Source organism: Rhinolophus sinicus, chromosome 2, assembly GCF_057876585.1.
Source record: "Rhinolophus sinicus isolate RSI-liver-muscle chromosome 2, RSI-T2T, whole genome shotgun sequence".
NCBI classification, from domain to species: Eukaryota; Metazoa; Chordata; class Mammalia; order Chiroptera; family Rhinolophidae; genus Rhinolophus; species Rhinolophus sinicus.
The window spans coordinates 76,306,378-76,334,028 of record NC_142502.1 but is presented as its reverse complement, the minus strand read 5'-3'; the positions used below and the strand labels follow the sequence as shown (position 1 = coordinate 76,334,028).

The 27,651-nt window shown below is 34.2% G+C and overlaps 1 protein-coding gene across 1 annotated transcript in view; it reads right to left on the bottom strand.

Moving 5' to 3' along the window:
- Positions 1-8,773: 8,773 nt before the first annotated feature.
- The window catches only part of LMBRD1 (LMBR1 domain containing 1), a 91,494-nt gene continuing 72,616 nt past the window's right edge, over positions 8,774-27,651 (bottom strand). Inside the window, exons 14-16 of the mRNA XM_019749339.3 lie at positions 26,181-26,259; positions 9,460-9,551; positions 8,774-9,328 (exon numbers count right to left, since the gene is read on the bottom strand). Of these exons, the coding sequence (XP_019604898.1) occupies positions 9,212-9,328; positions 9,460-9,551; positions 26,181-26,259 (288 nt within the window). The 3' untranslated portion in view covers positions 8,774-9,211. The remainder of the gene's footprint in view (positions 9,329-9,459; positions 9,552-26,180; positions 26,260-27,651) is intronic.

The window sequence follows — 27,651 nt, the reverse complement described above, 5'->3', positions numbered from 1 at the left end:
GGCAGTCAAACAGGTAGAGGGTAGTGGGGTGGGTACATCTGAGGTGGCAGGATCCCCAGTGGACACGGCAGGGAAAGAAATTGTTATCTTCGATGCCTAAGACAGCTGATGTACCAGAGGTGGCTCACAGGCATTGTCTTTTCTCTAGGACTCAGGCACACTGATGTTTTCTGTGGTTCCTGGAGGAGGCACAGGATGCAGTGTGAAGCTGAATTTGCTTATTTGCTATCTTTGGCCTTATGCAGACTTGTCGCGTCTTAATAGCTTTGGTTGAGGGGGAGCTGAGGGCAGGAACTGCATGGTGGGCTTAACTGCCCCTTTCCTGCCCCCGAACTGGCAATGATTGGTCAGTTTCTTCACCACTGACCCACAAGAATAGTCACTCACTGCTGACAGTAATGGAGAGTCCACAAGAATCTGAATACTGAACATAACATGAGCAAACAAGCAAAGCAAAACCAGAATATACTTAAGGGGGGGCATTTGGCCAAAAAAGGAAGGCCAAATGTATCATATAGAAGAAAGCATTCCCTAAGTGGAAGAAATGAAGACACAAAATAATTCAAAATAAATCTTAAAGCGATGATATTAGAGCATAAAAGTAGACTTTCTGGAAAAACTATGTATATACAAATTAATTAAACGATTTTAATAGATTTACTACATGACAATTTAAATTTTAATATATAATCAATTAATTCAAATTACATAATTATTACATAACACATATGTACGGTAAGTACAGCATAAGAAATATGTCAATAATATTGCAATAAATGTATAATTCCACGTGGGTACTAACTGGGGGTATCACTTCGTAAATTATATAAATGTCTAACCACTACTCTGTGATAACCTGAAACTAATATAATATTGAATGTCAACTGTAACTGAAAAATAAAAACAATAATTACAAAACAAAAGAATAGCCCAAAATACAGAGCAACAACACAGAGGGTTGCTCTGGAAAGACTGCTCTGGAAACCTGAGAAGTGTGGGAGTCCACATCTGGATAAATCATTTCCATTTGAGTTTCCTTCTCCCATTACTTTTCTTATGACGCTGATGCTTCTGGTCTGGCAACCAAACTTTGAGAAACAGGAAGCTAGAGATGTCAGAGCACCAAAAATGTACTACGAAGGCTACCTTTTTTACGTTGTAGGTGTACTTTAGTTTTTAATAACTTCACAAAACCCATATATAAAAAGTAAAAACTTAAACATTTTTAAAGTGAGAAAAATCATAGAAATAATAATTTTCATCATAGAAATAAATTTCACCGTACCAACCAACTTTATATTTTTCCCAAAAGCAAGGAGGACACAAGGAATTTGTCATTGAAAGACTATTATCCAAGTAGGCAAGACTCTATTACTTTTTGAGTCAAAAACATAAACCTAATGCTAATGTGTCCATCAGATGTTATCTCCCTGACTAACAATATAAACTTGCAAGAAATTGTGTCCATAGTGAATTTCTGAGAACTAAAGTATATTTTCCCAATGGATCCTTTTCATTTTTAACTGAAAATGCTTTCCTTTCAAAAATGTTGATTCTGAGTCTTAATAAAATTGGAAATATAAGATTGAACACTTAGGTAAAAAGTATGTTTTTGAAAAGTGGACTTAATTAATACTCTGAGCATAGTTTATAACAAAGCTCAAACTACACCGACCCCAAAACACAAAGCCTTAGGACTTAAGGGACACAAAAGACAGCGCGACACAGAAGTCACAGCACTGGTTGTAATTTCTATAGGTACATGCGTCAAGCAGCGTGCTTCTCTCTTATATGGAAGAATCTGTTTACTGTGTTTAAATGTTTATTTTTAAAATCCTAACATCATAAAGCAGGCCCAGGATTAATATTTCCTAATCCTTTAGTTTTGACAGGGTGTTTACCTAAAGCTTTTTGTATTTAAAACGATCCTTACCTTTATTTGTAAAAATCCCAACTTCTTTCATGCTTGATTACCAGTGAGTTGGCATAAACAGCCACAGTTGGTACTCTGGCCAAAAAAAAAAAAAAAGATCAGAAGCACCAATTACTAGCTTATTGGGTGCAGTTATGACTTGAAACAGATACACATACATTTCACAAGGTGAGCTCTGCAATGCCAGTGGATTGCTGGAAAATGCCATTACAGATCAAGTGACTCCCAATCAGATAAAGAACTTCTTTGGAGCAAAGGTGACAAATTATTTACGGAGAAGATCTTGCTGAACGTTTTTCGACACAGTGTGTACAACCACCAACCAAAGATGGACAGGAGCCTGGGCGATGAGGGCTGTTGATATTATCAGCCTCACACACCCTGTCATTTAGAGTCATACAATCTGTGCTTTTCCGAGAGCTCGTGAGTAAGCCCATTTATGAAATGTGACTTCCTCGAAGGTGTGAAAGGATTCTGTCTTGCGGGTTGTATTTGTCTTTGTAATCTCAGCATCGCCTGCAGTCTGGCACACAGTAACATTTCACAACATGTTTCTGATTGAAAGAGCTTTGCATTTGGTAAATCACCATGACTCCTTGTAATAATTGCTGCCCTTGGGCAAACAATATCATAGGAACACTGCTGTATATATAAAGATTTATCCTGAAATGTTAACATAGCCACAGCTCGATTACCTCCTCAGTGTCTGTTAATTGAAGGTTGAACAAGAGACTGCCTAAGTAAGATCCCTACACTCTAAAATTATATAACTCTTCAAACAATTGCAAAAGTTTCTTTTTACAGAAACATCTGCTGTGCCTAAATGCCGAAACATTCCCCACAGTAATGATTTTTATCTAGGGGCGTAGGGGACATAGATGGATGAAATCAATTAGCAAGCCATTATTCCAACTACTAATACAGAGAGATGGTTGGGTAAATTTAGTTCTAGTTTGCAGAAACAGCAGTGCGTACAATAACAGCAACCACTTTTTATTGAATGCTTACTAAAAGCCAGGTGTCACACCAGGTACACCTATACTACTGCTATTTCTCACAGCAAGCTGCCCAGATCAGTTACAAGCCACTGAGCCAAATGCTAGCCCAGGATCAGCCAGCCTCCCTAGCCAGGTTTCCAGGTTGGTGGACTTTTCTGGGGGCTGTTCTAGTAAAGCCAGGGTGCACAGGGGGATCAAGCACGGCTGCTAAGCAGCAGCCAACAAACAGGAAGGATAAAATGCTGAGAACAGGTGGGAAATGAGAAAGATGGATACAGAGATGGAGGGCCGAGCCAAAACCAGGTCTGAGGAGAATGACAAGGCAGTTATTCATTCTTCTCATTAAAAATTAGCCAAGCTCCTGGGGCAATTGTATAAATGGCTATGGCAGAACTGGAAAGCCCTCTGCTGGGGCTCTCAAAGCTACAACCAGGGCATTTCCCCTCGCCCCCCCTCGTTTATAGGGTCTCCTGGAGATTTCTATAGATTCTAATTATATATTTTTTAAATTTTTTAAAAAAATTTATTGGGGTGACAATTGTTAGTAAAGTTACATAGATTTCAGGTGTACAATTCTGTATTACATCATCTATAAATCCCATTGTGTGTTCACCACCGAGAGTCAGTTCTCCTTCCAGCACCATATATTTGACCCCCTTTACCCTCATCTCCCACCCCCCACCTCCTTACCCTCTGGTAACCATTAAACTATTGTCTGTGTCTGAGTTTTTCTCATTTGTTTGCTAATTATATTTGTAATGATTATAAAAGTGCTTAATCTTATAAATATATTTATATCTGTTTCGAAAGGTCAGAACAGTGTACCTTTGAAGTTTTTTTTTTTTTAAATGTAGTGAGAACCCAGTTTTTGTTTGCTTTTTGATTACTTGATTTAAAAATTTATGGTAGGGGGACAAAGTCATATCTAGGTTTAAAATGTGTTGAGTTGTTTAGATGCATTTCTCAATATTGTTTTAACGTATTTTGGGGGAAATTATGGCCCTTTTACAAATGAATAACCTGGATGAAGGCAAAAATCTGCAATGGCTATAAAGAAATTCAGGAGAAAGGCCAAGTACACTGTGACTTTAAAAAGGTGAGAAATCACTTTTACTGAGAAGAAAAGTAGTCATGATGGGAAATGTGGAACCTCCATAGTTGAAATTTCTTCTTTTTCTGTCAAACTAAAGGGAAGAAAAAAATAGATTTGAAAGAGAGAAGTACAAACTCCTCTGAGTAAATCCACAACTAAATAGGGAGAGGTTAAGATAACAGACAGCTATCATGTTGAGAAAAGCTCCCGTGGGTTATCTTTGATAGTGTGAAACTATTTTTTTTATACTGAAAATTGACACCTGAAGTAGCACAGATCAAAAATCAGAGGTTCAGTTTTGAAAACTTTAGGAGAAAGGATTAAGACTGAGAAGAATTAAAGGTAATACAGAACATTGATTCACTATAGTTTAGTATTTACATGCTTTTAAATTTTGCCACACTTATTTCCCCTGGTCATACGAGACTACATAATTTTAATTACAACTTTCAGGAAAAAATATCGCTGAATGGAAAAGCTCTTTTGACGGGGGCTATGTTTTATACATCTTTGTAGCTCTCCACTTCTGTTCACAGTTTGCCCACAGGGAATATTAGTAAATGAATAGGGAAAGAAATCTGTTTTTAGTTTACTCCTTTAGGAAGCTTATCCATTTGAACTCCAGGGTCAGAACCCAGGGCAAACTCAGAAGTCTTCTTAGAGCATAGATTTGCAAATATATGATACGACTGAGTTGGAAGTGTGACCAACTGGATGCCCCATTCAAGAGTATTCAAATTCAATTTAGGTTTAAACCCCTGTGCCTTCCTTCTTCAGACTGTGGGTACCTAGAGTGCTCCTTGGTGATATTGGCTAAGTGCCTACTACGTTCTAGGGGTTGTGAATCCTTCTGCTAACTTAAGGTGGGTAATATGAGCCCATTTTACAGATGAAGAAAATAGGCTTATAGAAGTAAAATAACTTTCCTAAATTCATCCACCTACTAAGCAACTCAGATCGGATTTTGACCCAAGTCTGTCTTCTCTTTCTCTTTTTACCACACTATTGATGGAAGGAAGCAAGCTTGTCAGGAATGGATGAGGAAACAGCTTATGTAATAAATTGCAAATTCCAGCCTCTAAAGTGACACACAGTGTTTCATTTAATTTTACTTTGTTTTTGTAGTGTTAATGATGGTAGGTGTACACTTTTTTATTCACTCCTAAAGGGAAATACAAAGTTTTACAAATGTTATTTTTTGAATTTGTAATGTTCCCATGAGGAACTAAAGGGCAATTCTTCACTCTACATTTCAATAAACAGAAAAACAAAAACCTAGAAGACAAAGATTTTACTGTAGTCTTTTCAAAGCGACTCAGCAAGAGCAGTGTAATGAAGGTGGAACACAATGGCTTGCGCTTTGTAATTTATGTTCTAAGTACAACTCACTGCTTCTATGCCTGAAATAATTGGGATTTTATTCTTGCATTTCATTATTTGGAATTCTGAAATACAATTTGAAGGAAATAAGATCTCTAAACAAATAAATGAAGACATTAATAGTGATGATTTACATTACAGAAATGTTTTAAGTCTCAAAAAATATTTCCTCTCTAGGGTTTCTTACACCCACAGTTCTCATAATACAATTAAATGCTTATTTTGAATCTACTAGGTACTTAACCTAGAGGTTGAGGTACAAGAATATTTCTCAAATATAAAGTGTTTGGAGTCCTGATGATTGAATATTATGAAAAAAAAACAACAAAAAACAAATGCATATTCGAAATAAGCATGGCTAATTTTGAGAGTTTACCACCTAAGAGACACTATACTAAGCACTTGATACTAATTTAGTGCCTCCAATAATCCCATGAATGGGAGAGTATTATCACAATTTTACAAATGAGGAAACGTGACACTGAGAGAAAAATCACTAGTACTCACAATTTTCAACCCTGGAGTCACATTCATAAGAGAGAAACAGGATATAAATATTATAAATGGAAGTCACCTTAGAGATCATTTTCTCCTTATTTCTCCAACCAGGCTCCATATGAGAAGATATGGAACAAACACATCGCTGGTCAAATAAATTCAGAGATTACTGCATATTCTACTCATTTCTTTTGGTCAGTCACAACTTCTGAACTGTTTGAATTATTTTACAAGTGCATATCACCTTTAAATTCAAAATAAAAGTTAAGTTCAATCATTAAAAAACTATGAAACAACACACTGAAAGTATTTGAAAAGTTTTCTTCCTCCCTCCCTCCCTCTCTCTCTCTCTAATGCAATATGCAGTTTCATTTTCTTTGGGATAGTAGCACTAAGATAGAAGTCAGTTGCAGAGTCCGCATTTGCCAGTACCTTGTTGCATGGCTGCATAAATGTATCACTGTTTGATGTTTGCTCGGAACATAAGGGCCTTGACCTTTCAGAAAGCCATCACCTAGATGATCTCTACATTAGGCATTTTCAGAGGACTTCAAAGGATACATGCTGTTCATTAGTGGAAGTCACAACACTTAAATCAGTTTCATGAAAATACGAAGTTAAAGGCATTCCCTATGACTGGGAGGGGGAAAAAAGACTTGGCTAGAATAAAAGTTAACTTCTAAATAGGCAGGAAGCAAATGTTTAAAATTTAAAAAGAAACATATATATTTAAAAAATAAATCTAGCAAAATAAAAACCTAAGAAGTTGGTCTGACAAAAACAAACCAGTCCTAGAAGTCATGAAATGTACATGTAGTATTCAAGACGAATATAGTAATACTTCTAAACATCTAGGTAGCAAAATAAATCTTAAAACAGGCTAAATATACATACTCCTTAATCTAAAGGCAGTTTATATAGGCTTAAACCACAGATTCAGACTTAAAGCTTCTAACTAACAAATTCAATTGTCAACTGAGGGCCTTCCACAAGCAAGAAGCTATTCTAGGCCCCAGGGATAAAGGTGAAGAAACAAATGTATGTTCACGGCCTTGCAGACATGAAAGCAGTGAATGACAACGCACTGCACAGGATGCCATCTGAGTAAGAAAAGACAGCACCTAACTCTGCCTTGGAGACTTAGGGATGGGGTATTTGAGGAGATAATGCCAAGGTTGAGAGCTGAAGAATAAAGATTTTCTTAGAGGACAAAAGAAAGGGAAGAGCATCATAGATAGAAGGAACAGTTCAACAGAGTGGGATGTGAGGAATCACAGCCATTTGGATAATAGTAAGGGTGAGGATGGCAGAGAAAACTGGATAGGTAACACACACACCAGAAAGACCTCATACATTATGTGGTGGCTTATATAGACATCATTCTAAAGTAACTGAAAACTTTGCACGTCAAACAAATAAAACAATCTGATTTGTATTTTCATTGTCCAGGAGAGAGTGAAAGGAGTTGGGACTTGGCAGAAAGTCCAGTGAGGAAGTTCAAGAACCAGTGTGGATTAGTCTGCTTGGGCTGCCGTAACAAAATACCACAGATTGGGTGGCTTCAACCACAGAAATTTATTTTCTCACAGTTCTGGAGGCTGAAAGTCCAAGATCAAGGTGCTGGCATGGCAGGGCTGGATTCTCCAGAGGGCTCTCTTTGGCTTGTCGATGGCCTCGTTAGTGTCCTCACATGGTCTTTTCTCTGATGTTTCTTCCTCTTCATATGCCGGTACCAGTCATATTAGATTAGGGCCCCACCTAATCGCCTCATATTACCTTAATTACCTCTTTAACAGCCCTATCTCAAATATAGTCTTATTCTCCATTACTGGGGAGTTTGGACATCAACATAAGAATTCTGGGGGACACCATTTGGTCTATAACAAAGGAAGTGGCAGTAAGAATGGAGAAGAGGGAACAAACAGAAGGACAGTTAAGAAATAGAAATCAACATGACCTGACCGTTTGATGAGTCACGTATACACAGGACATAAGGAGGTCTATTTGATTCTTGGTTTAGGCAATCCAGTATGTGCTGGTGCCATTTGTTGAAAAACAAATACAGGAGGCCTGGTATGCCCAGAAAAATGAGGAGTTAAATTTTCAACATGTTGGCAGTTGAAGAAGTAATTTCTAGTTAATTTCTAGGTAAGTCAAAGTTTGGAACTTAGGAAAGAATAATATAGATGAGAACCAAGGGTATATGAGATTGTCCAGAAAGAAAACTTAGAACAGAAGGGAAGGTAATCTTGGTAAATAACAGTAAAGGGCACATGGAGAAGCCAACAATGAAGGCTGTGAAGGTATATGTAGACAGATACAGAGGCAGAACAGAGCAATGCGGCACAAAAATTAAGGGAGAGAAGAATGAAGTGGGACATGATTGTTAATTGCTAAGTCTTTTTCAAAAACTTGATATTTTATTTCAAGGATCATGACATGCGCTTTTTACGAGGTCTAAATTGCTTATGTTAGTAAACTAGGATATCATTTGTGGTATTTCTCACTATCCTGTTGATACTATACAGCTTTCCTTGTACCTTTTGCAAATTCTAAATCTTTAGCATACAAAAAATCTGTAAAGCCAAACTATGATGGCACATACCTTAAACTGATCTTTTTTAATATTAATTATCCTTGACAATACTCCTATTTAAGGTGGAATACAAATTTTGAGGTTAGCTACCTACAATTACGTATATGCCTTAAGTGCTATAGAGGTAGTAAGATATCCATATTCAGATATGGATTAACATCTGAATAATATAACACACTTGAAATGCCATGGTAGCTTGAAATCCGTCCATGAAATCTATTTGAATGGCACTAATGATTTAATGTGGACAATAGAAAACAAGTTGTATAGGGGAGTAACATTTATTCATCAGCTTTATTGAGAATATTGTTTTTATACAATCAGATATAGACACTGTAAAATTCCACATTACTCTAGAGATCCAAAGGCACAGATACAAGCGACTTATGTTTTTAAAAAGTGACAAAATGAAATATTAATTCTGGAAGATTTTTAATCAATTCAACACTAATATACACTAGAGAAGAAAATTTTCCACAAACATTCTCTCACAAAGCCGGTAGTTTTATATTTACATAGTATTACAGCAATTTTAAATATTAATCTGTGATACAATAATGTTACTTCAGAAAACATAAAAAATATACTTTTTTTTAATAGTCATGCTCCCATTTTTGATGAAAGCTACTCCATTCATCCTAATGCAGTTTAACACTTTAAAAATGCATGAGATATTTCAGTGAGCTTTATAAAACCTTTAAGGCAGGAGGCTGTCAAATGGAATAGACAGAGGGCTCATCATCACTTATGTCTGAATCATCTTCATCGATTCCTTCAATCACTGATTTCTTCCCTTTACAACAGGACACAATTAATCCAATCAAGAATACCTGTAAATTTACATAATTTATATGTTAGTTCTCAAATCTTTCAGAAAGTAATGAATTTAAAATCCAATGGCATTTCTGTGATAAAAACAGACCACGAAGGGTCAAATCACCCCTGGGATTTACATACTTACCCCAAGAAAGGCCCAGTTACCAAAATAGTACGCAGCACTAAAGAACCAGAACTTGTGAAGAAATAGGTATGTCCGGGTAACAGTACACTGATCTATTAAAACAAAGAAAAAACTATTGTGAGATAATTTCTCTCTTGAAATGGACTATTAACTCTATACATAAAAAGTTATCAAAACTAATGACCAAAGTCAGTCAGTAAGTATTAGAAATTAGGACTGAAATCAAACTCTGTCTTCAAAAGCCCACTCTTTCAATCACCTAACTATAGTTTAGATTACCAACTAATATGACATATTTTTAAAAATGAATGCCACCAATTTAATCGTGACTCGTAAGCATAAAAAGATTTATACTGACTAGTTCAATTTATTTAAACTAGAAGAGCATTTTAACCAGGAGTGCCAGACATGTTTTAAAACAAAACAGATCAAGTTTTCCAGATGAACACTAAAAAAAACCCCAAAGTAATCAGATGTGGCTAATATTAAGCTGCATTTTCCTAAGAATCCAATTCGCAGGACAGCTCAAAGTTGAGAAGGTTCTGAGCTTTTTTCTCTTTGTAACAATGCTTTTGAAAAGATGGCTGCTGCTTCTTAAAAATATAAATATCATTATTTATTGATATGCTTACTATTTGAATTTGAGGTAGCATTACAGCTTGAATTAAAAATAAACCATATACTTTTCTCTTTCCAAAAAAATGTGGCAGGCTGCTTATTTGATATTTGTGTCAGACCCCATACTAGTTTCATCCAAAGTACATTATTTCTATTAGGTTACAAAGTCCTCTTTATATCTTGACATATATCTTGTAAATGATGTCTAAGGACATACTTGCTTATTAAAACCATTCAGAAAGGTCTGGGCAGCACAATATAATTTGATTGAAAAATTATATATGCTGCAGCTAATATAGGATTCCAACCTCACAAATTTCAAAGGGTCTTTATTCATTACAGAAGAAAATCAGTATCTTACAAAGCAACTTATTTAAAGTCTATTAATTACACACGATTATGCTTTCTGCATATTTTTACCCAAAATGGATAGTGGCAAAAAATTCTACTCAATTAGGAGACCCATATCACATCCTATTACTGATTAAGAAAATGCACGCTTGATTTCTAATTTTATGAACTCTCTTGCAGCTTCAATAAATAAGTGCTATTTTCTCTTAAAACATAAAATGGAGCTGGGAATTTTGTAGTCCAGTTTATTACACCAGGGATCTAAAATTATGTCACGTGGTTTTCAGAAATGTAGCATTAGGTTTTATGTTATCCAAATATAAGACCTGCTATATAAAGCTTTAGGTATGTTATGTAAATATTTACATAATCTAAATCTTATCTCTTCTTACCCCTTCCACTGTACTTCAACATTTGCTTCTAATGCTCAATACCAAACTGTACAAACCAGTCTCTTTTCCTGGCAGGAAAACATGCAGTTAATAGAGAAGAAACCTCTTCTAGTCATAAGCAAGGAGCATACAGAATATAGATCTAATGCTGATCTATATTCTTTGCTCTCTTTCTCAACAGAGAAGTCTACAAGGAATATTCAAAGCTCCCTAAGCAAAATCAAAAAGTCTCCAAGCAGCACTGGCTGACCAAATGCTTCCCTTCTGTCCTGTAGTTATTAGCACCCCAGATTATAGCTTTACACTAGGCACTGGGAGTTCAGCCTAGCACAGGAGACTCCTAGACAGGAAATTCATTAGTCATCTACTCTGCTCCCACAACATTTTATTCTCACCTCTATTTTAGAACTTTCTTCATAGTAATATATTCAATTTGTCATTTTCCCAGTCAGATTAGCCTGAGTATCCCAAAGAACCTATCAGAGCACCTGGCATTCATATCCAATGATTGTTGAAGTAAACCAAATTTTTTAAAAAGGGTATTTTATTTTAAAACCATATTGGTAAATAATATATTTTCTAATTTCGTTAGACTAAAATCTGTCAAGACTTCAAAAATGTCAAAACAAGTCACATGAATATGTTTTGAAAATTAAAGTATAATTAAAATGTCCAGCATGGTAAATGAAGAGCCCAGACTCTGGTCTTGGCAGACTTGGTATCAAATATCATTTGACTACTTGTCTGTCATGTGAATGGGCAAATCGGAACTGTTGAAACTCTGTTATTATAAAATAAGGATATTATCATATTTCCTTACAGGGTCGTTCTAAAGACTAAATGAAGTATAGTCGTCCCTCAGTAAACATGGAGGATTGGTTCCAGGACCCCTTTGATACCAAAATCTGGGATGTTCAAGTCTGTTATAAAAAAATGGCACAATATTTGCATATCACCTACATTTGCATACAGGTTACAGCAGGGTATGCCTATATATCACTGCATTGGCATGGATTCAGTGTAGTGCTCACTGCCTGGCAAGTTCAAGCTTTGCTTTTTAGAACTTTCTGGAATTTTTTCTTTTCTCAAATATTTTCGATCCACGGTTGTTGAATCTGTAGATGTAAAACCCATGAATATGGAGGGCTGACTGTAAATCAAAATCCCCACGCAAAGTGACATTTAATATTAATTTTCTTTTTTCATTTTCAAGGTATAACTGAACCAATGATAAAAAAAAATTACAGTTCTCAAGAGCTGCTCAAATAGTAGCAAGAAAAGCAACTAATCTTAAGATTTTAGAAGTATATGTCCAATAAATAGTAGTATGGAAAATAAATGGCTAGGCATTAGCATCATGACTACTCTGTTCATTATTTTTCTGTCTCTATAGTTAAAATGGATATAAATGGATTTGGTGAAATTCAAAAGTATATAATTTAGTAACAGGGCACCTGATAGTTATATACCTTTAAGTAAAAATAACCAATGTGAATGTTCAAAAATGAAGAGACGGACAGGCTTGGACTTATGCTAAAATGCCTGCTCACAATTATTTTAAAAACAAGAACAGCATTTTCCATGGCTTTAGTATTACATGAGATACACTACACAAATATAAACCTATCTGAAAGTCATTCAAACTTCTCAATGCTCTAAACTTTAAAAATAAAAGTTCCATTGCTCATTTCCATACTTAAAGATATTTTGGGAGTCAGAACTTGGCTGAATTAGCAATTTCAGGGCCAGAACAGGGATTACAAAACAGAGGCTGAGCTAGTAGAAGCATGTAAAATCAAATCATCTTCCCCAGAGGTCTAATAAACCACTCAGTGACATTTTAAATTGGCTTATACCCACTGATTCTTTTGCCTGACACACAAAACATATCTTAAATATTTTTCCTATCACACTGTTTTATATGTTTACCATTTTCAAAGGTTGCAGATTTGATACAAGCCTTCTAAAATAAGATAAAAAGGTAAAATTATTGTGTTTGGCTCTGTTGTTGAAAAATGACACTAGACCACAAATCCACACACGCAATGAGTATGTAACAGCTCTTTATAGTTATCTTTATATGTACATATATTTATGTAAAGCGGCACATGTCCACAGAAGAATTTTGGTTAATAAGCCCCATGCATATTTTTATATTCCAGCGATAATTACACACTGAATAAATGGAGGGGGGCTTTTCTCCTCACCATCTGCCATCTTCCAGGTGCTCACCTGAATCACACATATCCATGAGATCTATAGATGTTTTTCTACAGTTAGCATAAAAATTATAAATAAGCATTTTAAAATTGGTTTGACCTTCAAAGTAAATTTAAGTTGCTGGATGTTTCATTTAGGGATTGTGTTTTAAAATCAACTGTTCAGGAGGCTTCTGACTGCTGCTCCTCAAAAGGACATATAAAAGCTCCAATTAAACTAAAAAGTAATGTTAACAATGAAAAACCGAAAATAGGGACTCATACAAATTTTCTTTTCTGATGACACAGTGGCCGTACAAAAAAGATACAAATTTTAAGAGCTTACAAAGGGCTTCTGGAGTACATTCAAAGACTTTTGAATCCTGCTCTCACCCTTCCTCCTCACTTTCCACCTAAGTAGATAAATAATGGAAAGTGCAATTAGACCACTGCTTTTCGTGTAATAGCAGCCTTTATAAATATACCTGATAAATTTTATGTATTTCCTTTTTCATTTTAGACTACTTGTATGTCTTTGTTGATGTACACTGACTGCCACTAAGATAATTTTGGTTATTGATATGATAAATAGCACCTTCTACTTTAAATATATTTTTTAAAAAATAACACAGTATTGATTTAAGCCACAATTAAGTCATCATCATGTTATATCTTCACTTGAAATCACTTTAGAATCACACTACATACTTGTGCTTTATTTATAAAAGGAATCCTTATATTGCATATGCATATACCAGAGAGGGCATTTGGCGGATGAAGTTTAAAGCAAATATTTTGTTTGATTAGTGACAAACTGGCAGAAGATTGGACTATTTACAATACCACTGCATTTCTCATGGCTGTCCATGATTATCCTAACTCTGATTTCTGATTAGAGTCTTGCTACTACTGAATATTTATAATAGACATATAAATCTTAATTGTATACAGGCTAAGGAACTTGGACTTTATTGTGACATAATTAGAAATTATTTATTAAATGGTTTTAAGAAAGGAAATTACATGAGTGAGTTTAGATTGGCAGTGGGAATTGAGAGTAGAAAGAGATTCACCAAGTCAGGAGACAATCCAAGTGAAAACATGAGCTGTCAAGATATAAAGGAAGATTGGATCTGACAGGTGCTTAGAAGTAAAATCTCAGTTAATCACTGTTTTACTGTCAAATGGATTTATAGCATACGAAATATATACACATAAAAGCTTAAGCAACTAGCAACATACATACATCCAAGTAAGAAAATGGAGGGCAGAAAAAAATTAAAATGTGTCATAAAAACCAAAGTTATATATTTATCTTAAAATTTAACAAACGGTATACAGTTAAATTGATGTTTTGTTAAATCTCAGTGGGGGAGCTGGGTAACGAATTGGTGAACATTGAAAACCATGGAAATTGTTTTATTATATTTTATGAATTCCTCAACTGTATCAGGCCAATAAATATGGCACTTGCCAGATTTTTCTGCACTAAAAAATGAGTTTTACAGTGACTATTTTTAAGAACCAGTATAATTTGTGTTGAGCTCTGATTACACTTAAGTAAATTCAAGGTGTCTCAAAGGTGCTAAAACATGTATTGCTCCTTTAAGAAAGAATGCTCCTAATTACATTTGTATTACATAAAACTTTTAAAAAGGAGTTACAAAGGTAACTGTCCTCATAATATGTTTCTAGTGAACAACAGCTTCCCAAAGGGAAAATGGAGAAAAGAGAAAACTGTAAATTAGCTTCAAAAACAGATACAGACTGGTATTAGATTTCTCAACAGTTAAAAATGGAAGACAGATGATGCAATACCGTTACAGTTCTAAAGGAAATTATTCCTTACGTAGAATCTAAGAACAATCAAACTACTCACCAATTGTATCAATCGTGAGAACAAAATATGTTACAGATAAATGACGACTTTTCACATATGTATTTCATGCAAGCATTCTTTTTCTTTTTTTTTTTTTTTTTTTTTACTCTAGTAAAACTAGGGGCTTGGTGGAAGAAATCAAGAGCAAAGAAGATATGGTTTACAATGCATAAGAAGCCCAATGAAGAGAAATTATAACATTATAGCTGAGCAGCAGAATTAGAAAGCAATTGATCCAAATAATAAAAGGAAGCCAGTAGGTACTTAAAAGTAAGTAAAATGGGCTTCATCCCACAAATAAAGTGAGCAAGAAGCTACAAAATATTAGGTATATTAATAGCTTATGTTACCTTAGTAAGTTTTTCAAAAGGAGAAAGAAAAAAAAGAACAAATTAAAAAACAAAACAAAACATGGTTTAATTCTACAAATGTTATTTGAGGGAGACCGATAAACAGACTTATATGTATTTTTTTATCCTCAATGAGCTTATATCCATATAAAAGAGCAGGATAAAGATATATAAATGACTATAAATTAAAACAGAGTAAGGTAAAATAAGAAGTATAAATGCTATGGGAATTCAAAGGAAAAAAGAGACTGTATATATGTTTGAAGGTTCAAAAGAGGGTAAAGCTTGAAATAAACTTAGTAGGATGGTCAGGATTCTGATTGATGAAAATAGGAGGAATGGGGTAGAAATGCTGTGCCATTTCAAGAACAAATAGTTGTAAAGCACAGGTGGAAAAGATAGCCATGTTCAGAATATGTATGAAAAAAAAGCTATAAATGTGTAGGATGGGTTAAATAGCAGTAATCCTTCAATCCTAGATGGAATTAATCAGATGATGGGGGGGGATGTACACTTAAGGTTTTTGTTGGAGGAATGACATTATCAGAGTACTTTAGAACCATGGTTTTCCATGGTGCGCTTCCCAGATGACAACCATCAGAAAATTCCAGAGTCACACTTCAGATCCACTGAATCAAAAATTCTGCAATCTGTTTAACAAGCCTTCCGAGTGAGTCTGATGCATGCAACAGTTTGATAACCACTGCTTCAGAACAATTAATTGAATACCACTGTGTAGTGTGGATTAAGAGTGGAGCACTAGGTAGAAGACACACCAATTCATGTGAGATGTAATTCAGATGAGGTGTGGGGGTCATTATGACAACAGACTCCGCATCCCTTAGCTGATTAGGTGTGGAGAAAGAGTGAATGAAGACATCTGTGCTTTGAACAGTAGTTAATAATATAAGAAATAGTGAAGTCAGTAAATATAGTCCAAAGTCCTTATTTAATAGTTTGTGCTGTCCTCCCCAAGAATTACACATTTTAAACACTTTTATAAACACATTACCAAAATAAGGCAAGGCTCTATATATTATTTTCACCGCAGTGATGAGTCTCAGAGCTACCCACAGACAGCTAACAGGCTATTTTGCTTTCATCCTTGACCATGAGGAACGTCCTAACCCTACATACCACATTATGACACACATGCCATACGGGAAACTTACTGAGAAAATGTGCAAGGACCAATGGTGGGACTGAGACTGAGACGTTATTAGGTTATCGTATTAGTTCTCAATTTATGAAGGAATACCAAGAACAAAACAAACAGGCTCAAAGTAAAAAAAAAAAAAAAAAAAAGGTATATATTTAAAACCTTAATAGCTACAAATAGATTTTAAGACAATTAGTCTAGATACTACCAAAAGTAGAATATAAAAAATTAAGCAACATTTTCTAATTAAAACTCTAAAACATAGATAGGCATCACCCTGACTCCTTTCTCTCTCATCCTCTATTCTAGACTCCTCAGTACATCCTTTGGTTCAACCTTCAAACTGTATCCAGAATCTGACCACCTCTTGCCACTTCCACCACTACTATAAGCTCTCCCCAGGATTACTGCAAAAGCCTCCTGTCAAGTCGCCTTTGCCCTTGGTTTATTATGGTCTGTCTCAGGGGTTGGCAAGCTATAACCCAAAAGGGTAAATTGAACCCATCACTTGGTTTTGTAAGTTTCACTGGAACAAGGCCACAGTCATCTATAATGTGTTGGCTATTGCAGCTTTTGTGTGGCAATGGCAGGCTGGAACAGTGTGAGAGACGACTGCATGCCCTACAAAAAAGTAAAATATTTACTATCTGGTCCTTTCAGAAAAAGTGTGCCAACCCCTGGTCTCTATGCAACATAGTAGTCAAAATGATCCCCTGAGAACATTAAGTCAAATCACGTGATTCTGCTCAGAATCTTCCAGATGCTTGCAATCTGAAAGTAAAAGCTGAAGTCCTTAAACTTGACTGTTTACTGTTCCTCTTCCTCCTCCATCAGACTCCCACTCTGCATTTGCTGTTACTTCGATCTGGAATGCTTTCCCACAGGTCTCTGCCTTTCCTCCTGAATTCCTTAAGGTCGTTTTGCTCAAATGTCAGCTTCTCAGTAAGAATTTCCTTTCTACTCTCATTAAAATTTCAAACTATCCCTTCTGCTGGGCAACATTTACCCTCCTGCTGCACTTTGTTTTTTTCCCACAACACTTCTACCTGACAATACTTATCTTTCTCCTTCTACTAAGTAAACCCCGTGGGGAATGGAATATTGGACGGTTTTGTTCGCTGCTGTATCACTAGTACCTAGAATAGTGCCTGACATATACGAGACATCAGAAAACATTTGTTAAATGAGAAGCACAGAAATAATAGATAAGTGAAATTAAATGATCATGTGGACTCCTGGAAATTAAGACATTTATTAAGTTTATCTTCGAATTGCAAGATTCTAAGGACTGTGATTCTCAGTATTACTAAAAATGTACGTCAATATCTTTTAAATGGCTATTACAATTCAAGCACTGTCAATGCAGCCATTACTTACTGTTGTATTACTCAAACAGGATAACTTTCTAAATAAAATTATCACAATCTAATACAGTTGATTTATCTTCATCTTATAGACTAAATCTAACTATCTGTAACTTTCCCATCCCAATCCCCATCCCCAAATTTGCAGACTATAAAACAAAAAGACTATACAGTATTTTTTAAAGGGCACTGCTCCACATGCTTGTGTTTGAGGGGGATAAAATGATGTATATTCTTCAGAATTGGATCTTCTTATTACAAAATTCCAGAAACCTAAAATTATTAGCTTCATTTAATACGGGGTAGGAGGTGTTAAAATGGTAGTCCATATTCAAGCCTGTTTTTTAAAACAAACACAGTATGAGTCCAGTACCATTTTCCTTTCAAATTACATTTATGGATCATCCACTTGGGCACATAGTACCACAGGAGACATTAACAAATACTGTCATCACAAAGCATCATTGTCCCTTTTTAACCTCATCCCTTCAGGCTTAGTTTCTAATTAAATCCCTTGATCAGCTTAATTTTCAGTCTGTTAAAATTGGATTTCATTAAAATGAACATTTTATTTATAACTGTATAAATCAAACATCAAGTGTCAACTACTGCAATAAAACACTGGTTTTAAACAGAAGTAGGCTGCTCCTACAAAACACTTTTTTTTTCCTTACAGGCCAAAGTATGGGTGGGCAGGTTAAAAAAAAAAAAAATCCCTGAATTCATTTTTAGTGATAATGTAAGTGCTTGAGCAATATTGCTTAGTTATCTACACTTCTAAATAAAATTTCCTGGAACCTCAGAAGTTCAAGTAGAAGCAAACAGTCCATATTCTAGGAAAAATATGATACCAAGAATTTAAGAATTCAAATTTTTTCAGTCTCGGTAACTATCTGCCACTCCAACTTTTCAACAACCAAGAAGGAAAACAGTCCTCTCTAAAATCAGTATCTCCGTGGAAGATGCATGCTACTATCTTGTCTCTCATTGTTTTCATCCTTAAAAAGGCTTACCAGTGTTGTTGTTTTTTAAATTTAATTATGCAATAAAAGCTATTTATTAACAACAAAAAATAGAGTAATATTTATACTTGTCTTTACTCCAAATTTCATTTCCCTGATACAGCCAGACTTTCAGACTGTTTATGCACAAAGGCATAAAAAATGAGATATTACACTCTTTCACCTACCATCATATGGTATATATATATATATGTGTATACATATATATACACATACATATATATATGTGTGTGTATGTGTGTGTATATATGTATACATATGTATACATATATATATGTAATTAAGGTAATAGAGAGCCTATTACAAACTGTTAAAATGTCAGTTCTCCACATTTTAAGGGATTATACACACACACACACACACACACACACACACACACACACACACACACAAAATAAGAACAGAAATTTAAGATTCTGAATTTCTTGATTAAACTATTAAATCCCCCTTAGTCAACATATTAGGCTTATTGTCAACTGTCAATTCTCCAAAACACCACTAGGAAACCTCAATGACCTAGTAAAGTTAAGTTTATTAGACTAACCACAGTGAGAAAGAACAAAAAGGGGAAAGATGGAATATTTACACTGTTTATGGGGTTGGGGTGGGCTGGATCACTTTAATCAAGAACTTGCAAGGTGAGAAACTGGTTACAATTGGGCTTAATTTATGATACAAGTTTTGGATTGATGGACAATGAAATGAGAAGTCTTGAGCAAGTAATCCTGATAAGTAAGCTATTTCAGTTGTTTCATAGTCAGGAGTAAATATTTCCTCGCATAAGTAGATAAATTTTTGTTTGTTCTCAGTTTTACTTAACATAGGGACAGGGGAATGTCTACATCTAGAATTGTTGAACATTAGCAGCATTATGTTGGTGTCAGTTCTTCACATTTTATGGGATTAAAACACTTCTAAAATTTATTGATCAGCATTTGGGAACAGTTTAGACTTTAGAGAGCCTATTACAAACTGTTAAAAGGCAAGGCTGCTGACACCATCATAAGAAACTACTCTGATCAGAAAATCTGCCTGTTTCAGCTCATAGCTTTCAAAGCAAAAGCTTCACCTGAGAAAATGTACAAAGTGATCTATTATTAAAAATAGGTGAAAAATTTATAGAAAAATCATTAATTGTTTAAGAAAGTTGGATTATATCACCAAATATAAAATTCCATCTTTGCATTTAAATTGGTGGGTTATTTATTTAAAAATACTAAAAAAAATTCTTCAGCAAGTTTTAAAGTACTGTGTACTTTAAAGAGGCTTGAATTCTGAAAAGTTTTAAATATATTCTTTGTGGATATAAAGTGTCCTGCCTAGGGTCTCAAAAGGAACAGATTCTGTAAATCTAGTCAAAGAATGACTCGTTTTACATGATTGAATATGTCTATAATTAAACCAAGATTTATTTCACGCTAGATATTTATACCAGAAGTGAAGGGAAAACATAAGATGAATTATTTTGTAGCAGATTCAAAATTAAAAATAAGATTAACTCCCTTTCATAAAAAGTTATACCTTTTAATCTAAATTGCTTAGGGAATTAAGAAATAGCATTGTATTCACTAATTTTTATGTTCAAAATATGTTGTCATTTTGTAGGGCAAAATATATCATGTTAAACCACTGTGGATATAAATTTAAAGGTACAGAGCTTGGGAAAAAGAACATATGTACTTGTAAATTTTTAAAGTATATAAATAATGTATAATTATGCAAATCATACAATGTATAATACGCCCCAAATGATAATTAGAAATGGTTATCTTTAGTAGTTCCATATCTTGGCCTGTACTTGGTACTGTTGGTTTTTAAGGGTAGCCATTAGCCAAACAGTAGCCATTTGGTGGTATCCAATGGTTCTCATGTGTTTTGTTTTTTTTCTCTTTTAATAGTCTCTCAATATATACACACACATTTATGTCTTCTGAACCACATATTATGTGACTTAACCTCTTAACATTGCTCTTACATAACTGGAATTTAAATGCAGGAATTTTAATATTGATAATACATTTTAAAAAATTTACTCCACAGTCCATATTCCAACTTTGTCATTCATCGCAGTATATTCTTTATACTACTTTTATCCTCCAGTACAGGATCCAATCCAGGATCATGTATTCCATTTGGATATTAGTCTCTTTATATTTTTAATCTACAACAGTTCCTCAGCCCTTTTGTCTTTTATGACATTGACATTTTTTTTTTTAAGTGTGTTTTTTCCAGGACTCATCAGTTCCAAGTCAAGTAGTTTCAATCTAGTTGTGGAGAGCGCAGCTCACTGTGGCCCAAGTGGGGATTGAACCAGCAACCTTGTTGTTAAGAGCAATGCACTCTAACCAACTGAGCTAACTGGCCGCCCTGACATTGACATTTTTGAAGTATACAAGACAGTTACTTTAACCCTGTTTGTCAATTGTCAATTTGGGTTTGTCTGATATTAATTCATGATTTGACTCATGTTATCCATTTTTCTCAGGGTGTGGTATCTTGAGGCACCCGGTGCACTGCCCCTCAATGATGTTAATTTTGTTCACGTGGTACACATGTTGCCTTGTTTCCCTGATATATAGCTAAGATACATACTACTTTTCCTCTTACAACTAATAATCTGTGGAGAGATGTCATTGTGGCTTTAATCTGTAGATTCCTAAACTGAGGTTAATTTTAATTATTCTATGTTCATTTCTAAATATTGTGTTTGGTTTTTTTACAAATCTGGTAGAATTTCATTCATTCATTCTTTAGTATTTTGTTGTTCCTTATCAATATTGATCTGGTCATATTCTTTTTATCTTAGTTAGCTGTTCTAAAATCCATGCTGATAATTCCTGTATCAGGTTTTTGCTAGTCTCTTTCTGATGTCGCTATTTCTGCTAGCTGTCTTTCATGGTGCTTTGTTTTCTTGTGTGCTTGAATATTTGACTCTGATGTCTTTATGCTCCTTTGTGGGAATTTGAAGCCTAGAATTAAGGTACATTCCTCTACTGAGGATTTTTTATATTGACTTGGGCCATGTGCCTACAGCACTACCAGTCTGAGATCCCAAGGAAACAAATTCACTCTGATTATGTGTATTTGGAAGGCAAATCTGTGAAGAGCTAGTTGGTGGTTACAGTTTCTTGTGGATGTGATTGTCCTGCCACAATTTACTGTTACTATAAAATGTCAAATATATTTATGTCTTTATGTCTTACTGATGCAGGTTTCTTCTCTGCTTGGAATATCCTCCAGTTTTGTTTGTTTGTTTGTTTAGATTTAACTTATGCTTTTGGCCCAGCTGAAATGTTACACTACACCCTGGGCAGAATAAATCATTATCCCCTTTTGCCTTCCCACCACATTTTGTTTATAATTTCAACATTGTTTGCTATTTACTTTTCCTTGTATTACAACTATTTATTTTAATATCCAAATCCATTAGGCTGTATGCTTTTTGAAGGTACAGACTGCATATGTGCTTCCTCTGACATTTTCTCTCTTTTCACAAAATCTAGCCCTGTACTCTAATACTATCCCAGTACAACATCTATCGTGTTTGTCCATTAAAGAATACTGACCTTCCCTCTTCCTATTTTGACTCAAGTATTTATGTATAGTTATGGTACTTTAATAATCCAGTATATTAAACTATTTTATTTACATTAATACATAAATTACGCATTAATGCTAATTAGATTAAGTGGCAATTAAAGAATATAAAACCAGGAATGTAAAGGTCCTTTTGCTACAATGCCATATAAATTTAAAACTTGATTTCTAATATTCTCAGTTGACTCTCTTTGAATGTATAAACTATGTACTGCCTGTCAAAATAATGTGATTTTAAGAGAACATTATAAACAGAGTATGAAGCATTCTTTATAAATATGCTAAACTGTTCTATTCTTTAAGTAATATTTTAAACACAAAGAACACAAAGAATTCTATTTTAGATGAATGACTTTCTTTTGAATCTTAAACATTATGTACACTTAACATTAGAGCTTCATTAATATTTTCTATGTTTAATAAATGTCAGAGCACCCATATATGAACACAATTTTGCTTAATAAAGTCACTAAAATGTACTTAAAACCTATCATATATATGCATATATATACATATATATATAGAAATTGTTGCTTTAACATTTTTCAAAAATAATTTTAAATATAAAACTGTAAATTATATTTTTTGTTTCTAAATCTAAAAATCACTCTCCAAAGTTCTGTTACTTGCAATAGACACGTAACAAAGGTGCTATCAAATGCCTTATGAGGTACTTATACAAACATGTACTCTAGTCACCAAATGTTCCCACCTAAATGTCACAAATAATAGTGTTTTTTTCCTCTGTATGCTGAGATTTCCTACTTCGTGTTTAAATGATTACGCCCATACCAAACCATCACCATACATTCCACCCCATCCCCATCCCATGTGTCAAATCTCATGCCCTAATTTGCTTCTTCATCTTTCGCTATCATTAGTTTTATTTAAATATTCTCTTAAAAAATCTACCCTGCCACTCCAAATTCAATGATCATAATTCTACCATTCTCTTCCAAGTATGCACTATTAAATTTAACATTTGGAGATTAGCAAGAAAACAGAAAAAGGTGGGAAAAATAAATGAAATCCACAAAACTAAAGGGTATGTTTTTGTACTGCAAAGTAACATTTCAAAGGACATAAATTAGATTAGACTGACTCATAAAACAGTTATGGTCACGTGTATCATTTAACTGAAGCTCACTGATCTATAATAAACAAATTCACTCAGTTCAGCAATATAGAGGGATTTTAAATCCCTGTTTACCAGTCCAAATCTTGATTTGTTCCTATTTGTTTTGTTTTGTTTTCTAAAGTTTCAATACTACTATAAAAATTTAAGAAACAGCATCTATAAACCAACTCAATAGTAATTTCTCAATCTATTTGCATTAAGCTGAAAAGGACAGCCAAAGCATTTCAACTATCAACCTTATTTGTGATGTGTGTATGTATATATTTTAAAGTGTTTTACTTTACATCTACTCGTCAAAAAATAGAATTTAAAAATCAAGTCATATTTATTTATACTAGAAACATTTTACTGTTATTTCTCCAGGCAAAAAGAGGTATCCCTAACATACATGTTTTCTCATCTCATCTCGATTTTATTCTTTTCTCCCAGTTTTAGTTTCTTCCCTACTTCCCTATGCATCCTGGACTCTGTGATCAGTCATTTTATTCTCTCCCTCTCAACTTGTCCTTTGCTTTCTATCCTACTTCAATCCTTCAATCACCTTCCTCAGACAACCTAAGCACTGATGGAAAAGAATCATATCAGTTGTCCAGGTTTATTTAACAAAAATACAAATTGATAACTTCATCTATGACCCCTGACATATTTATCTATCACTAATTTATGTGCAGTCAGATCCCTCTTCTATTCACCTTCATAGCCTATCAAAAACTTCTGCCACTTTCTTCAATTTTATGTCCTATGGCCCATTCAATTCTCAGCAGATAACCCAAACTTACAATTCACAGCAAACTGAGACTTAGAATCTCTCTCAATCTCCATTAAGAATTACATGAAGGCTAATGTAAACTCAGCCGCTGCTTTATATTCCTTTTTACTCCACACAACTAGTTATTTCCATCATTAAGAATTTTCTCAATGCTTTTCAGTCCTTTTCTCTATATCTTTTTTATCTGCTTTGCCTTTAGATAATGATTTTCCTCAAAGTTCTAGTCTCCAAGCTCTTCTCACTCTCTACCCTCTGAATTCCTTATACATCCGACTACCTATGAAATCTCCACCTGAATCCCTGAGACATCTCAAGTCAACTAATCATTTCTTACATTTTCCCTAATGTTAGCCTGAATTTTTGCCTCAGCTTGGTGATACCAAAATTTACCAAATTACTGAGTAACTGGAGGGCCATTCTAGAATCTTCTACTTCCCTCGCCACACTTCTCTGGTTCCAAGCAATAAGATTCTTTAAATTAACCCCCTATATTTTTTTCTTCATTTCATACCCTCATGACCACTGTTTAGTTCAGGCTTTCAGTATCTCTCTTGGATTACTGTAAATAGTTCCTCCTGGCAACCCTTCCCAACTGACTGCTTTGCTCTGCTCTCAATTTCTCAAATCCATTCTCTATATAACTGTTATAATTAAGTTTCTGAAAATAAATCAGATCATAACTTTTACTTTACTGTTTAAAATTGTTTATTGGCCTTTTATTTACTTTCCAAGACCTTTTGTGATCAGACTCTTAATTCTACAATCTCATTTCCTCCCTCTCTCCAAAACCCTACCCCCATAATTAAAAAAAAACAAAACAAAACTATAACAGTGTCTTAAATTCTCTTGAACACATACACATATAATTTAAGGTCATTGTATCTGTGCATTCTGTCCCTCTGCCTAGCACAGCCTTCTACTGATGCACACGCCTGACACATTCTTCTTTAACCTTGAAATACTGCTCTGGTATCCCTTTTCTAAAGCCTTTCCTTTCGACTATCACTCCATAATCATCTTTTCCAGGTATAGTTAATCACTTCTTGCTTTGGGCTATCCCTGTATTATGTACCTATTCCTGTTATTCCATCAAATTCTATAGTTGGCCCTGCTAAAAAAAAGTCAGAATGTATCTTTTTCATAATGATACCCATGAATGATTTATGAAGAAATGTACTATATTGGACATTTACTTTACCCTGAAATAAAAGCATTTTGAAGGCAGGAATAGAAAAAAATTGCAAATTTTGAAAGAATGAATCTGGAATCCTTAATCAGGACAGAATAGTATAATATTCTAAGAAATAAAGACACCTTTATGCCCATAAAATAGGGGGAAAAGTGATTCTCTAAAAATACACAAATGTTAAGAGCACAGGATCACACAGTTTTTGTCAGAATATGCATAAAGTACTTAGCATAGTGCCTGGAACATAATTATATGCTTTTAAAAGTTGCTACTATGATTCACATTATTATTGTTATTAACTAAATTGACTAGATTTGGATGAATTAAAAGTAGTTCTAGGTCATAGGTACTTTTGGTCTTGGTCCTAAGAATTGTAGATTCCTCCAAAACTCTCTTGAAGTTTTCAATAAAAAAACAAGTCATTTAAGAGTGACTTTTAATTATACTAGTAAATGTGATACATTTATTTCATGTAATTTCATAAGTAACTAAATTATAATGGTCCTTTCCCTAATGAAAATAATTATATCACGAAGAAATTCTACTGAATGGACTTACCAATTTCTTCTTGCTAAAAGTTCCTTTGCTACCACACATTAAAACAAATGCATCAAATGATTAACCCAGCAAAATGCAAGACAATTCCTTTCTTATAGAGTTATGAATTCTAAGACAGTCAGTAAGAGTTGCTGTACCTTCAGGGGCATCCGCATCACATCTCTTTGGCACAGAAGGGGTTGAATTGCCTTTATGGTAATCATAAGTTATATTGCTCTGAAAGATGAAGATATGGTTAAAAAGTAAATATTAAAAAATTATATTTTGATTCGAAAGTAATTGCATTAAGAACTTTATAATCTGTTTTCTATTAACTTATATCTAACTAATATTCTAAAGGGTAAATTTTAAGATAAATTTAACATGAGGGCTGTTTTGCAACAATCTTTAGGTCTTGTGTTGAACAATGGAGCTTCTTCCCAGAGAAAGAGTCGACTTATTTTTCCACAGTGGAACAAGAAAAGATTATCTTTTGTCCATGCAAAACATGATCTTACTTCATTCATTCATAGAATGAATGGTTAATAAGCATGACCTAGTGAACTAGGCACAGGGGATGAGGCAAGAAGAGAATAAAAAGGTATAAGAAATGAGAAATATGATTCAGGTGATATTCTGGTACTGTGTTTCCCAAACCCAGGTTATTTATGCACCTTCATCATTGTTCGTGCCTTACCTTATCTTTGTTCTACCCACATAACAACATTTTTCAGTGAACTAACTTTTCAACACTTAGCAACATTATGGATCGTATTGATTGAGGGTTTGATGTGACAGTTAGATGAGTTTTGTTCCTAATTACATGATAAAGTTAAGAAAGAATGGAACAAGTACCAGATAAAAAAGAAGTGATCTGGGCAGACTAGGTTAATCATGAAGACTCTATTAAAGCAAGGCTTGAACAGGTCATGAAACATGGATTTGATTTGAATTGTTAGGAAGTAGAGCAAAAGGTATTTTAGGAAAAGGAAACAAACTAAACAAAGGTTGAATCAGATATGGTCAAAATATTTAAAAATTGTCCAAAACAACCCAAATTAGACATCCAATTACAAGTCGGAACCACAATTGGCTTTTCAAAGGTCAACATTAAGAAATCAGTTACAGATAAGAAGATAGCCATGTTAAAAGAAAGCCCACCTACTCACAAATAAAATATTTATGAAGTATCTCCTGTGGAATTCATAGTACTGATGAGCAGACATATTTTGTTGACCAAACCTTTTTGGGGAGCCATATTATTAAAATTATTTAAAATATTATTTTAGAAGAAATACCATGTTTCCCAGAAAATAAGACCTAGAGGGACAATCAGCTCTAATGTGTCTTTTGGAGCAAAAATTAATATAAGACCCAGTCTTATATTATATTATGTTGTTATATTATATTATATTAGACCTGGTATTATATCATACTAATTATATTATATTATTATTTATATTACATTATTTATATTATATTACTCAGTCTTGTACTATATTACGTAAGACCCATTCTTATAGTAAAATAAGAATGAGTCTTATATTAATTTTTGCTCCAAAAGACTCATTAGAGCTGATTGTCCGGCAAGGTCTTATTTTCAGGGAAACACAGTATTATGAGTTTTAA